General features: G+C 43.5%; 1 protein-coding gene across 2 annotated transcripts in view; it reads right to left on the bottom strand.

Moving 5' to 3' along the window:
- siah2l (seven in absentia homolog 2 (Drosophila)-like) overlaps positions 1-5187 on the bottom strand; it is a 28073-nt gene extending 22886 nt beyond the window's left edge. For both annotated transcript variants that reach the window (XM_028595059.1, XM_028595058.1), the window contains exon 1: positions 4630-5187. In XM_028595059.1, coding sequence (XP_028450860.1) covers positions 4630-5085 — 456 coding nt within the window. In that variant the 5' untranslated portion in view covers positions 5086-5187. The remainder of the gene's footprint in view (positions 1-4629) is intronic.
- Positions 5188-13946: the final 8759 nt, after the last annotated feature.

The raw sequence follows: 13946 nt of genomic DNA, 5'->3' as shown, positions 1-13946 counted from the left end.
GGCTATTTGGAGAAATCCATTTAAAATCACTGCTAGTAAAAGTTGATGTAAGCTATGATTAGCGATGCTAGCCCTGGCACAAGTCACGCACCGCGCACACACGGTAAACATCTCAATTTGTGAAAAAGTGTAAATCTTCTCTTGGAGAGTAGGCTTGTATGAGCCATGCCGACAGTAACTTGTAAACAGTGCTCTCTCGTGCACACGTTTAATAGGCGTTCCCTCTCGGGAGCAGGCAGAGTGTTGCACATGGGCATTTTTTCAGAAAGTACAGAGGGCGGCTCTTTTCTAAAAATTCAGGAAAATCCTCCACTATACCTTCAAGGCTTGTCCGGGAGAAGTGGATGTTTTTTGTAGGGTAAGTGGAAGAGACATTGACTTGCCCCACTGGACAAGTTAAAACTCAAAATAAAATGCCATGTTGCTTCACGTTATGTGCCACTCATTACGTCTATGTTACCAATACAGGACACATGTGTTTCTACTGTTTCAACTGAATTGTATTAATGTTGATAGTGTATGGATGCCTTCAACAAGTTTGTTCGAATTCTGCATTATCTAAACACGCACAAAAATAAATAAATAAAATGATAACTCTTTACCCGGACAAGTGACTTTTGTGCGTGGACAAGTGAAACGTAATGTACTTGTCCAAAGGACAAGTGCCTCAAAAAGTTAAAAGTCGAGCCCTGATTATAGTGAATATATTGCAACTGCAGACAGACAATCCGACAGTAGGAGCTGATGTGTTCATGCACTCCGCTGAGAGTCTTTCCTCCTCCACTTTCAGTCGGCCTCAGACACTCAATTCAACTTTAATGCGTGTGTAACGAGATCAGAGCCGTTTCTGACCGACAGCTTGTATTAGTCTATAGGTCCTGTATTAGTCTATAGGTCCTGTATTAGTCTATAGGTCCTGTATTAGTCTATAGGTCCTGTATTAGTCTATAGGTCCTGTATTAGTCTATAGGTCCTGTATCAGTCTATAGGTCCTGTATCAGTCTATAGGTCCTGTATTAGTCTATAGGTCCTGTATTAGTCTATAGGTCTTGTATCAGTCTATAGGTCCTGTATTAGTCTATAGGTCTTGTATCAGTCTATAGGTCTTGTATCAGTCTATAGGTCCTGTATTAGTCTATAGGTCTTGTATCAGTCTATAGGTCTTGTATCAGTCTATAGGTCCTGTATTAGTCTATAGGTCTTGTATCAGTCTATAGGTCCTGTATTAGTCTATAGGTCTTGTATCAGTCTATAGGTCTTGTATCAGTCTATAGGTCCTGTATTAGTCTATAGGTCTTGTATCAGTCTATAGGTCCTGTATTAGTCTATAGGTCTTGTATCAGTCTATAGGTCCTGTATTAGTCTATAGGTCTTGTATCAGTCTATAGGTCTTGTATCAGTCTATAGGTCTTCTATCAGTCTATAGGTCCTGTATTAGTCTATAGGTCTTGTATCAGTCTATAGGTCTTCTATCAGTCTATAGGTCCTGTATTAGTCTATAGGTCTTGTATTAGTCTATAAGTCTTGCTAATTTAAATTAAGTTAACTGGTGATTTTTGTTGTTTGTGTTCTTCATCTGTGAGCTAAATTGCACGTGGCTGTTGAACCGATATAATAGCGATTGCTCACGTTTGTATTTTAGGAGCATTATTTACATGCTGAAATAGTGACACTGTAATGTGTTAATTAATGTAATTAAGATAATGTGTTAAGATAATGTAATTAATAGTGGGTTTAATGGTATTTGCTGCAGAAGGCTTAGCCTATAGACAGTAGTCTCCCAGCTGATCCTGCCTTGTAACTGGAGAAACAGCCTTTCTTTTACTGTCTATGGAGCTAGCTGACATGATCTACCAACTGAGCTACTGAGCATGTGCGAGTCCAATCAAAGATGTTACAGAAGAAAAGAGGTCTCACTCTGTAGCTAAAACAGAGAGCTGAACACAGGGTGAAAAGAGGAGCTGCAGCAATGTGCAGTACAACTAAAATATGGTGTTTTTTGAAAGATTAAACCATGTAAACCTATTCTGGTACAACCTCTAAAATACAATTATGAACCTGAAAATGAGCAGAATATGGGAGCTTTAACCGTAGTTCTCAAACTTTTTTTCACTGATGTACCCCATAATGTACCCCGTGTTTTTAAGCCAAGTACGCCCCCTGACCAGCGATAGATTTACCAAACAGCAGCAGCCATGTAACTGAAAAACATTTAAATGCTGATGAACAAAAGCAACAAAAACTTTTTTTTTTTTTAAACTTGGAAAAAGTTGGTAGAAAAAAGGAAGGAAGAAAGGCAAGAATAGGTTGAAAATGGTGACAAAATGCGACAAAAACTTTGAAATGACAAACTCACGTACCACCTGCAGTCCTCCAGAGGACACCTAGGGGGACAGGTACCACATGCAGTCCTCCAGAGGACACCTAGGGGGACACATACAACCTGCAGTCCTCCAGAGGACCCCTAGGGGGACACATACCACCTGTAGTCCTCCAGAGGACCCCTAGGGGGACACATACCCCCCCTACAGTCCTCCAAAGTACCCCTAGGGGGACACGTACCCCCCCCTACAGTCCTCCAGAGGACCCCTAGGGGGACACATACAACCTGCAGTCCTCCAGAGGACCCCTAGGGGGACACATACCACCTGTAGTCCTCCAGAGGACCCCTAGGGGGACACATACCCCCCCTACAGTCCTCCAGAGGACCCCTAGGGGGACACATACCACCATCAGTCCTCCAGAGGACCCCTAGGGGGACACATACCCCCCCTACAGTCCTCCAAAGTACCCCTAGGGGGACACATACCACCTGCAGTCTTCCAGAGGACCCCTAGGGGGACACATACCCCCCCCACAGTCCTCCAAAGTACCCCTAGGGGGACACGTACCCCCCCCTACAGTCCTCCAAAGTACCCCTAGGGGGACACATACCACCTGCAGTCTTCCAGAGGACCCCTAGGGGGACACATACCCCCCCTACAGTCCTCCAAAGTACCCCTAGGGGGACACGTACCCCCCCTACAGTCCTCCAAAGTACCCCTAGGGGGACACATACCACCTGCAGTCCTCCAAAGGACCCCTAGGGGGACACATACCCTACCCTACAGTCCTCCAAAGTACCCCTAGGGGGACACGCACCCCCCCTACAGTCCTCCAAAGTACCCCTAGGGGGACACATACCACCTGCAGTCCTCCAGAGGACCCCAAGGGGGACACATACCCCTCCTACAGTCCTCCAAAAGTACCCCTAGGGGGACACGTACCCCCCCTACAGTCCTCCAAAGTACCCATAGGGGGACACATACCACCTGCAGTCCTCCAGAGGACCCCAAGGGGGACACATACCCCCCCTACAGTCCTCCAAAGTACCTCTAGGGGGAGACGTACCCCCCCTACAGTCCTCCAAAGTACCCATAGGGGGACACATACCACCTGCAGTCCTCCAGAAGACCCCAAGGGGGACACATACCCCCCCTACAGTCCTCCAAAGTACCCCTAGGGGGACACGTACCCCCCCTACAGTCCTCCAAAGTACCCATAGGGGGACACATACCACCTGCAGTCCTCCAGAGGACCCCAAGGGGGACACATACCCCCCCTACAGTCCTCCAAAGTACCCCTAGGGGGGACACGTACCCCCCTACAGTCCTCCAAAGTACCCATAGGGGACACATACCACCTGCAGTCCTCCAGAGGACCCCAAGGGGACACATACCCCCCTACAGTCCTCCAAAGTACCTCTAGGGGAGACGTACCCCCCCACAGTCCTCCAAAGTACCCCTAGGGGACACATACCACCTGCAGTCCTCCAGAGGACCCCAAGGGGGACACATACCCCCCCCTACAGTCCTCCAAAGTACCCCTAGGGGGACACGTACCCCCCCTACAGTCCTCCAAAGTACCCATAGGGGGACACATACCACCTGCAGTCCTCCAGAGGACCCCAAGGGGGACACATACCCCCCCCTACAGTCCTCCAAAGTACCTCTAGGGGAGACGTACCCCCCTACAGTCCTCCAAAGTACCCCTAGGGGGACACATACCACCTGCAGTCCTCCAGAGGACCCCAAGGGGGACACATACCCCCCCTACAGTCCTCCAAAGTACCTCTAGGGGGAGACGTACCCCCCCTACAGTCCTCCAAAGTACCCCTAGGGGGACACATACCACCTGCAGTCCTCCAGAGGACCACTAGGGGAACACATGGTTGTAAACAGAACTTTTCACGTTTTAAAAACAGCTTGAGAAGAAATTTTAGAGCGGGGGAAAGTTCACGTTTGTAAACTTTTTACTGAAAAATCCATATCTAGATTTTCGATAACAACCAGGGTTCACTGTCAGTCAACTAAAGATTAATTCTTCTTGCCACAAGTCCATTTTTAAATGCCCCTATACACATTCCCCCCTGAGAAAAAAAAACACACGGACACACGCGCACACACACACATAGAGACAGAGACAGACACACACAAACCCAGTCCGAGAGACACACACACACACAAACACACACTATCTGTCAGCACGTTGATGTCGCAGAGAATAAGGAAGTGGTGTGAAAAGTGTGCCAAAGTGAGCAGTTAGCTCGTGTCTGTGCCCGTTTATCCGGGTGTTCCGGTTCGCTGTTACCTTGCAGGGGAACGGCAGAGTGGACGCCACCTTCTCCATGGCCAGGTTCCGGATGCTCGGGGTGAGCGGGCCTCGGCAGGTCGGACAGCAGCTCAGCTTCTGGCGGCACAGGTTGCACACCAGGTGACCCGCCTGGCACTGCAGGATGGGCGGCAGGACGTAGTCGAAGCATACCGGGCACTCGAACAGCGCCGTGAGCTCCGGGGACTGCCCCGGTAGACCGAGCGACAGAGACACAGCGGGGGAAGGGGAAGGGACAGCGGACCCGGCCCCGGTGCTCACTCCGGCGGCTACTCCCGTAACAGCCGCCGCGGCTCCTCCGTGTTTTCCAACGCCCACTTTCCCGGCCCCGAGTCCTCCTCCACCACCGGCTCCGGTTCCGTCTGGGGACGGACGGCTCATATCTTCCAGCTGCGGTCCGTTTCCTGTGAACTGCCGGGCGAGTGGTAACGTCATCTACTGTTTACTACCGGACGACGTCGCTCGCTCCTCCCGCTGTTGCTACGTGACTTGAGTGTCTGGCTCTCTCCCCTGGAGACACAACATGGCGGCTGCCAGTTTGTATCAACTGCCGCGCCGCTCTCATTGGACGCTACGTCACAGATTGACAGGGCGCTCAGCCAATCAGAGAGCGGAGTCGTGTCATTCTGGAATGCGTGGCAGCAAATAACTGAATTATAAACAATGCATAAACTAACAAAAAAGCAATTAAGACTTTTGAGTTATTAAATGATTATAATATTAAATAATACTACAAAAATGCTGGCTTCATGAAATGTGTATATATATATATATATATATATATATATATATATAGTATTGCCTTTTCTTTTCAAAAAATAAAGGGTTTATTTGCCAAAAAATGTTACTTATGTACCATTACACTTTTGTTTCTGTTTTGTAATATTTTTTTCATGTTTGTATCTTTTGTATATGAGCTTTTGCACAAAAGAGGTTGAGAACAAAAAGAACTGCTTTCTTTTCTCAAGTATTAGGTATTAAGTTTTAAGATTTTGGAAACTAAAGAGCTTTTTTTCTACCGAATGAATATACTTTTATATGTGTGTCATGTTCTCGTGTTTTTGGTCTTTTTTATGTAATATATCCTTTATATTTTCTATTTTTATTCATAATATTTTGTATAAATTAGTTTTGATTTGTATTTCCTAATGTTGTTTACCTGAATCTTTGTGAAGCTGTGTTTTTTGATGTGATAACTAAGTCTACTATTGTTAACTTTTACTATTGTTAATTTCATTCATAAAGTTCAATATCTTGATCCAACCCCATCTTTTGATGTAACGTGTCTGTGGCTCCCCTCAGTGGAGGATCAGGTGTAAATGCATCCTGCTTCTTCATTGCTCTCTTATGTGTAATATTTCTTTCTTTCCGTCCTGATTAGGCTAATACATTGTTTTTCGAGCGTTGTAGATCCCTAGTACTTCTGTCTCGGTTTTGGCTGAGTATTCTCTGTTTTTTTTAGCTTCATTTGGCCCAGTATCCTCTGCTGTCTAAGTCCTGGTTAGGTGGCTAGTGTTCAATATTCTCTAGTGTTTTGGCCCAAGTCCTATATTATTCAGTGTTTTATTCCCAGACTTATATCTTGGTTTGGCCTGTATTTTTCTGGTTTTGTAGCTTCATTAAGGCCCAGTATTCGCTGCTGTCTAAGTCCCAGTTTGATCAAATTATTCTCCAGTGTTTTAGCCCTTGTTTGATCCAATATTCTTCAGTGTCTTAGCCCTAGTCTGGTCCAATATTCTCCAGTGTTTAGCCCTAGTTTGGTCCAATACTCTCCAGTGTTTGAGCCCCAGTTTTATCCAATATTCTGCAGTGTTTTAGCCCTAGTTTGATCCAATATTCTCCAGTGTCTTAGCCCTAGTCTGGTCCAATATTCTCCAGTGTCTTAGCCCTAGTTTGATCCAGTATTCTCCAATGTTTTAGCCCTAGTTTGGTCCAATATTCTCCAGTGTTTAGCCCTAGTTTGGTCCAATACTCTCCAGTGTTTTAGCCCTAGTTTGATCCATTATTCTCCAGTGTTTTAGCCCTAGTTTGGTCCAATATTCTCCAGTGTTTAGCCCTAGTTTGGTCCAATATTCTCCAGTGTTTAGCCCTAGTTTGATCCATTATTCTCCAGTGTTTTAGCCCTAGTTTGATCCATTATTCTCCAGTGTTTTAGCCCTTGTTTGATCCAATATTCTTCAGTGTTTAGCCCTAGTTTGGTCCAATACTCTCCAGTGTTTGAGCCCCAGTTTTATCCAATATTCTGCAGTGTTTTAGCCCTAGTTTGATCCAATATTCTCCAGTGTCTTAGCCCTAGTTTGGTCCAGTATTCTCCAATGTTTTATCCCTAGTTTGGTCCAGTATTCTCCAGTGTCTTAGCCCTAGTTTGATCCAGTATTCTCCAATGTTTTAGCCCTAGTTTGGTCCAATATTCTCCAGTGTTTTAGCCATAGTTTGGTCCAATATTCTCCAGTGTTTTAGCCCTAGTTTGGTCCATTATTTCCCTCATAACTACAGCCACTAGAGGCCGCCACTACTATGAACGTAAAGATGAGTCTTACAGTTTTTCTTGATTGCTTTGACGCAGCAGTACACTCTAATTCCACATTTTTCAAAATATTTAAGACACAGGTCGAAACAGTGCACCACTGCTTGTCATTGAAGTCTATTACTGTACGTAGCTTTCATGCCAGTGACATTTGTTAACAAATTTGCCTTCTTGCAATGAATTGTATCCAGAATCAGAAATGCTTTTATGCAAATTTTATCATTTCCATTGATTCTTATTTTGAAACTGTGGCTGAAAACTTAAATACTGTAAATATTACACATAATACATGTAAACCAAAATAAAATCTATTAGAGTATAAGCAATTAAGAAAATAAAAATAAAATCTATTACAGTAAAGTATAAGAAATAGCCACTATTGATACTGAGTCTCTTCTGTCTTAGACCTCTTCCATCCATGTTGGCAAAGAACAACACAGACGCTGCACCTTTAAGGCCTGCAGACTGATTGTTAATTGAAGATTTGTGTGAATGAGTGTCAAACAGGTGCTTCAGACCCTATTTACACGTACATGGTTATTTTTACAAACGGAGACATTTCCCTTTGTTTGTGCCCTTCGTTTACACGCAAACGGGGAATTCTCCTATGAAACCAAGTCTTTCTAAAAACTCCTGCAATAGTGGAGACTTTTGAAATCTTCGTTTGCACGTTTGCATGTAAACTGAGACAAATTGAGGTTTAGGCAGCCGAGAGAGAGAAAGAGGAAGTGATTGGTTGCTGTTGTTGCTATTTTCTGGATTCTGATTGGCTAACGTGGGCTTGAGCTTCTCATTACACCGCCACCTACAGGTCTGGCGTGCTCTTGACTGCATTTACGTCATAGATACACACTGGTACGTGTAAACAAACACTTTTCTGAAAACTGACAGCTGTGCACAATGTTATTTTTGAAAACGGAGAGGTTGAAATGTCTGTTTATGAAAATAGCCCGGCCACATGTAAACGTGGCACCAGTGATTTCATACTGATGTAGGTAGTTTCTAATAGTTAAGAACAGATGCTTTCTCTTTGGTTACAATAGCTAGAACAACGGAGTTTGGACTGCTTGAATGACATCCGTGTTAAAGATGCAGTAGGTAAGTCTTATAAAACTAACTTTCTGTCACATTTGCTGAAACTGACCCTATGTTCCTGTAGAACTACATGAATTATGTAATATAAAAAAAATCCAGCTCCTCTGGCACCACCTACAGCCTGTACTGCTATTGGCAAAATTCCACAGCTCCCGGTCAATTTTCTTCAATCAGGGCCACAGGGGGGGTGTCTATCTGCATGTCAATCACTGCTCAGGCACTTACACGCATATAATAGTGTTCTCCCCTCCCAATTCCCCAGCGCACGAGCTGCAGAAAAGTTTCCTAAAACTCTGGTGGTGAAGTGGCTTTTCAGAGGTGGCGTGAGGACACGCGCTCTCCCTCAGCTGTTGCCTCGTTCTGACTCATGAAAAAAAAACACGAGTAAAATAACACTGCATAAACTCCGCTACCATGTGTTTATTTAAATATAGGTACACCATGTAGGCCTAAGAGATTGCAATAAGCCTGTATATTACTATTAGGACTATAGAAAATGTGTCAAGGATGTATAAATTAAATAGGCTAAACTTCAGCTGGAGTCCGATTTACTACGGCAACACTGTTGACCACATCAGTGATACAAATTTTCATCCCGCATTCAGGCTGCAAAATAGTAGCTACACACGTTAGTGCAAATGAACCTGAGATATCAGGGCTTCAATCTCCACCTCTGAAAAGTTTCTCTTCTCAGCCGGATTACGTCTCGCCATGTCGTAAATTGTAGGGGCGAGGCCTCAAAACCGAGAATATATTGGGGCGTGATATTTAAATGACGATCGTTCAGTGGCGTCCATACTTCAAACCTTCAGAAATACCTATCAGTTTGGTTTCTAAACGCACACTGAATCCCCATGTTGCCTAGTCCTTAGTTTCCAATCCAATGCTTCAATACCACTGTACTAGGCCGCCGCTGCTGAGAAACTAATCCCTCAAAATGTAATGCGATCATTGAGTTGCAAGGGAAGTCAAATTTCTAACATTATTATATGAACAGACATTTGCATCGATATTCTGGCGTTATAATTTATTTGCCTCGGGTGTACTGTGGAGTGGGTAAGACTGTTTTTAGTGGCAGGCTAGCAGATACTGTTGACTTGCGCTAGCCTAGCACCAGCGAACTCTGCAAGTGGAATGAATGGATGATAAATTACACACTCGCTAACTTGGAAATGAGGTCCTATGTCCAAAATTCTGAACCACCCCTTTAAGGTTAGGGATAGGTTGCGCTGCCTGGAAGGAGGTCTACGTTGGGGGCTTAAAACACCATCGAGCTAAATGTACTCAGTGTGTGTTGTTAAAGTTTGGCTCCATAACTGCTTTCTGTTGGCTGGTTCAGTCCAGCTTTGGCCCTCGGCCCGCCTGAAAGGCTCTTACTTTTATTTCCAGGGGGAATTAAAGAATTGGCTGACAGCAGAGTCCCAGCTCAATTAACCTTCAGACGCCTTCAAGTTCACTTCAACAAAAGCTGTTTGAAAAGAAAAAGAAGAAGAAAAAAATGGACAAAGCCTGTCCGGGCGGAGTCTGAAGCTGTGAGGATTCGAGCTCTCGGATATTTGCTACAGCTTCCTGTGTGACAAAGAATTTGAAAATACTGCTGTTGGTTTATAAAGCAGTGGACGGTTTCCATTAGGAAGACCTCTCAGATGGCCTGCTTCGGGTCTGCTTACTGTCCTCAGAGTCCAAACTAAACATGGAGAAGCAGCATTATTGCTTTACAGTCTTCACGTTGCACATATCGGAAACAAACTCCCAGAAAACCTTAGATCTACGTCTTTTATATCAGGGCTGAAGACTTTTTACATCTGTTTTAACATCCTATTTAAATGTCTCTTTATATTACCGTGTTTTTCCTTTATCTGCCTATTTATGGTTTATGTCTTATGTCTTATGCGCTTTTACACCTTTAATTACAACCCGGTCTCACGGCAGTTCGTGAAATGATCACGTTATTTAATCTATTGAGTTGTGTACATGGACAGGTTTATCTTGTTTTTTTCGTGGTGGCCGAAAGCATGTTTTTTAAACTAATGTAACAAAAAAATGTAACATCGACAACTTCTCAGTCCCTCCCCCCCTTTTCCGCTAAAGCCCAAAACGGTCTCCTAAGCCCCTCCCCCCACAAGGGAGAATGAATGCGCGTGCATGAGCAGTGATTGACACACAGTTAGACACTCCCCCTGGCCCTGATTGGTGCATCTGAACAGTTAGACACTCCCCCTGGTCCTGATTGGTGCATCTGAACAGTTAGACACTCCCCCTGGTCCTGATTGGTGCATCTGAACAGGGAGTAGTGGATTTATTGAAGTCCCACTACAGGCTGTAGGTGGAGCCACAGGAGCTGGATCTATTTAATTTTTTTATTACCTGCTTCATGTAGTTCTACTGGAACATAGGGTCAGTTTCAGCAAATATGACAGAAAGGTAGTTTTAGAAGGCTGACCTACTGCACCTTTAATAACACCGACCCAAACCAACCAAACTCTGGAGCGCTGGATCATCACTTGAGACACAAGTTGTTTGTAACCACACGGCCCGGAAAAACAGTTTTTAAAACACAAATAGAACAAGGTTTACAAATATATTTCCATTGAAAATTGATTTACAAATGTCGAGTTACAAATTAGAGGCACAGTCACAGATACACCTTTATGGCACTTACCCACGCCCTGCAGGTTTTCACGCCACCTTTTGGTATCGCCTCAGCTCGCTTGGAACCTCGAATAAAGAATAAACTAAATAAAGTACCTGTTAGCAGGTACCAGGGACCTTTTTATCATTATGGAAAACCAAAAAAGGCGAGTTGAGTCGAGGCGAGTCGAGCTGGTACCATGTGATGGAAAAACACCATACAGATACGAATCATTCTGTATTAATTTGTATGTTGTGTTTCAGTGTTTTAGCAACATCCTTAAACTGCTAAAAGCATCCTTGTGCTTTTATTCCGATTTTAAAGATGAACTTCAAGTCAGATTTATTTTCATATAAAAGATATTATCTCATATGTTTATGTGCTTATGATTAAAACTGAAACCAACATTTGAAATTAAAAACAAATGCAACCACAGTTTTCCTCTGTGGTTTTCTCCTAATCACTGAGATCTTTTATTCCATCTTAAATTCCTTTATATAAAAAGGGAGACCATGACTCTTTGACTTCATCACCACTGTGTCTGTCAGCCAATTTATTTTTTACTAATCCGTTAATCTCTTCTTTGCAGCCTCACTTCACTTTTCAAACTTTGTTATTCAATGACAATTACAGTTCTAAGGAAAATGTGCTCTTTTAATGTCTTCTCCGAGATGATGACTCTTTTATAGAAGTTTTATTGAACCAGTTTTAAGGTTTTGTATTGTGGGTTGGTATGGAAAATTGACTTACTTGGGCAACAAAAATAGGCTCGGTTATCAAAGTGGCTAGTAAATACAGAGTCAAACGTTCTCTGCACATGTTTTCATGCTAATCTGATGCGTCTCTAGCTTTAAAAAAGCTGCCGCAAACCGCTGATTAGCTGCTAATGCTAGCTTTTGGGGCAGAGGGTAAATCTCTATTTCTATACCACTAACAAGGCTCAAAATAGCACCACACTTCCACGGTAGCATAATGAGGATCCCTACATGCAAACCGAAGCATTGTGAACTTTGTAAGTGTACAGACAGTTTATTAAAAAGATAGATTATAAAGACAGTAGTGTTCATGTTTACATGAGGGTGCCATCTTGGAAAACATGACCAGTCGAATCACAAACGCTGTGTTTGAGCTATGTTAATGGTTACTGGTTGCACGGCGTTCATAGCTAGCGTTAGTAGCTAACCACCAGTTAGCGGCAGCTTGTTTAAAGATAGAGACACATTCGACTACCATGAAAACATGTCCCAGAGAACGATCGACTCGGTACACTTATGTTATTAACCCCTAGGGTCATTTTGCGCCAGAATTGTCCTTTAAAGCCCATGTTGCAGGATAACCACCACTGTTGATTAATGTTAAGGTACATATAGCACTCAATATACGTATAGCATTGTTAAAAATGTCTCCAAATAGTGTTAAAGGCCAGTTTTTGTCAGGTTTTTGTCGTTTTTGGTATTAGTGTTATTTTTCCTGGAATTCGGTGATGACGTCACGTTGGGGAGACGTGTATCAGCCTAGTACTGTAACTATGGTGACTGTGTATCAGCCTGGTACTGTAACTATGGTGACTAACTGGTATGAGGAGGATGTGTTTTTTACTGTCTGTGAACAGCACCAAGTGAAAGTCAATGTTTTATTTATATCTAGTGACAGTGATCATGTCGTTAGTTCAGATAAGTACCGGTAAACTTATCTAGATCTAGAAAATACAAGGCATTGTGCTAGCTATGTGCTAACTTGCCAGTCCCACCTGTTTAATCCCCCGATGGTTGTAAACACATAAATATGATTGATATCATGATTAGATATCGCACGTTTTGATGGTAGCCTACTAGCTCCAGTAACAAAATTTTGCCTGGTGTTTATTTATTACTTGGATGCTGTTCAGCTTTTCACAAGTTTAGACAGCTAGCTAACGCTACGCCGACGTTTCGCTAACATTAGCGCAACAGCGTTAGCATAGCCGGCTAGGTAAATATTACAACTGCCTTCAGAGTTTCCTATATCTGCGTCCACGTTGTCAACATAAGACTTGTGGCGTTGGTGCTCCTTTTGTGCCATAACTTTATTGAATGAAACGTTAAACTTCGCTCCTACGAGATGGTTTTTGTTAGTTACACACAAAGCTAACTGGCTATAGTTAGCCTGTACGTATGCTAGCGGACATTAGCTAACGTTGCATAGCCAGCAAGCAGCTTCGGCGAGCTAACCTCGACAGCTAACACATCCATGTGTCTCCATTTCAAAACATCACTGCAGATTGACTGCTTTTAACAGCGGAGGTTGATTGTGGGCAACATACTGTCGCGGTTAGCTCGCCAAAACTACTGCCGATTGCCGAAGTTGCTGGCTGGCTACGCAACGTTAGCTAATATCGCTAGCATACGTACAGGCTAACTATAGCCACTTAGCTTTGTGTGTAATGTTACAAAAAAACACCTATTTTGTAGGAGCGAAGCTTAATATTTCATTCAATAAAAGTATGGCACAAAAGGAGCACTAACGCCACGTCTTGTGTTGACAACGTGGACGTAGCTCCGAAGGCAGTTGTAATATTTAACTAGCAGTCTAAGCTATCGCTGTTGCGCTAACGTTAGCAAACGTCGGCGTAGCGTTAGCTAGCTGTTTAAACTTGTGAAAAGCCGAACAGCATCCCCGTCCAAGCTGCCTTTCACTTCCCCTCCAATATTATTATACACATAATAAAGACACATTGACTCGGTCGAGACCAAAAGCCATATTTTGCCAGACCGGCGGCAGAAACCGTGACCGGGACAGTGAACCGAGACGGGGCTTTTGCCTGTCGTCTCCAATGGTCGTCTCCCCAAGGTGACGTCATGCAATGCATTGTGGGGGAAAGGAGAAACCACTGTAAAAAAGTACTACTTTTTCGTATTTTATTCCGTTTTGTGATATCCATTGTATTTGATGTTGTTGGGTAACAGTTTAAATGTTTATTACCAACAAGCAAATTGCAAAAAATCGTTAGAAAATAAACCCTGCAACATGGGCTTTAAGTGCATCTTACAGATGCTTAGGCTA

Source organism: Perca flavescens, chromosome 13 (genome assembly GCF_004354835.1).
Source record: "Perca flavescens isolate YP-PL-M2 chromosome 13, PFLA_1.0, whole genome shotgun sequence".
Classification (NCBI taxonomy): domain Eukaryota; kingdom Metazoa; phylum Chordata; class Actinopteri; order Perciformes; family Percidae; genus Perca; species Perca flavescens.
This window is presented reverse-complemented; position numbering and strand designations above follow the sequence as displayed.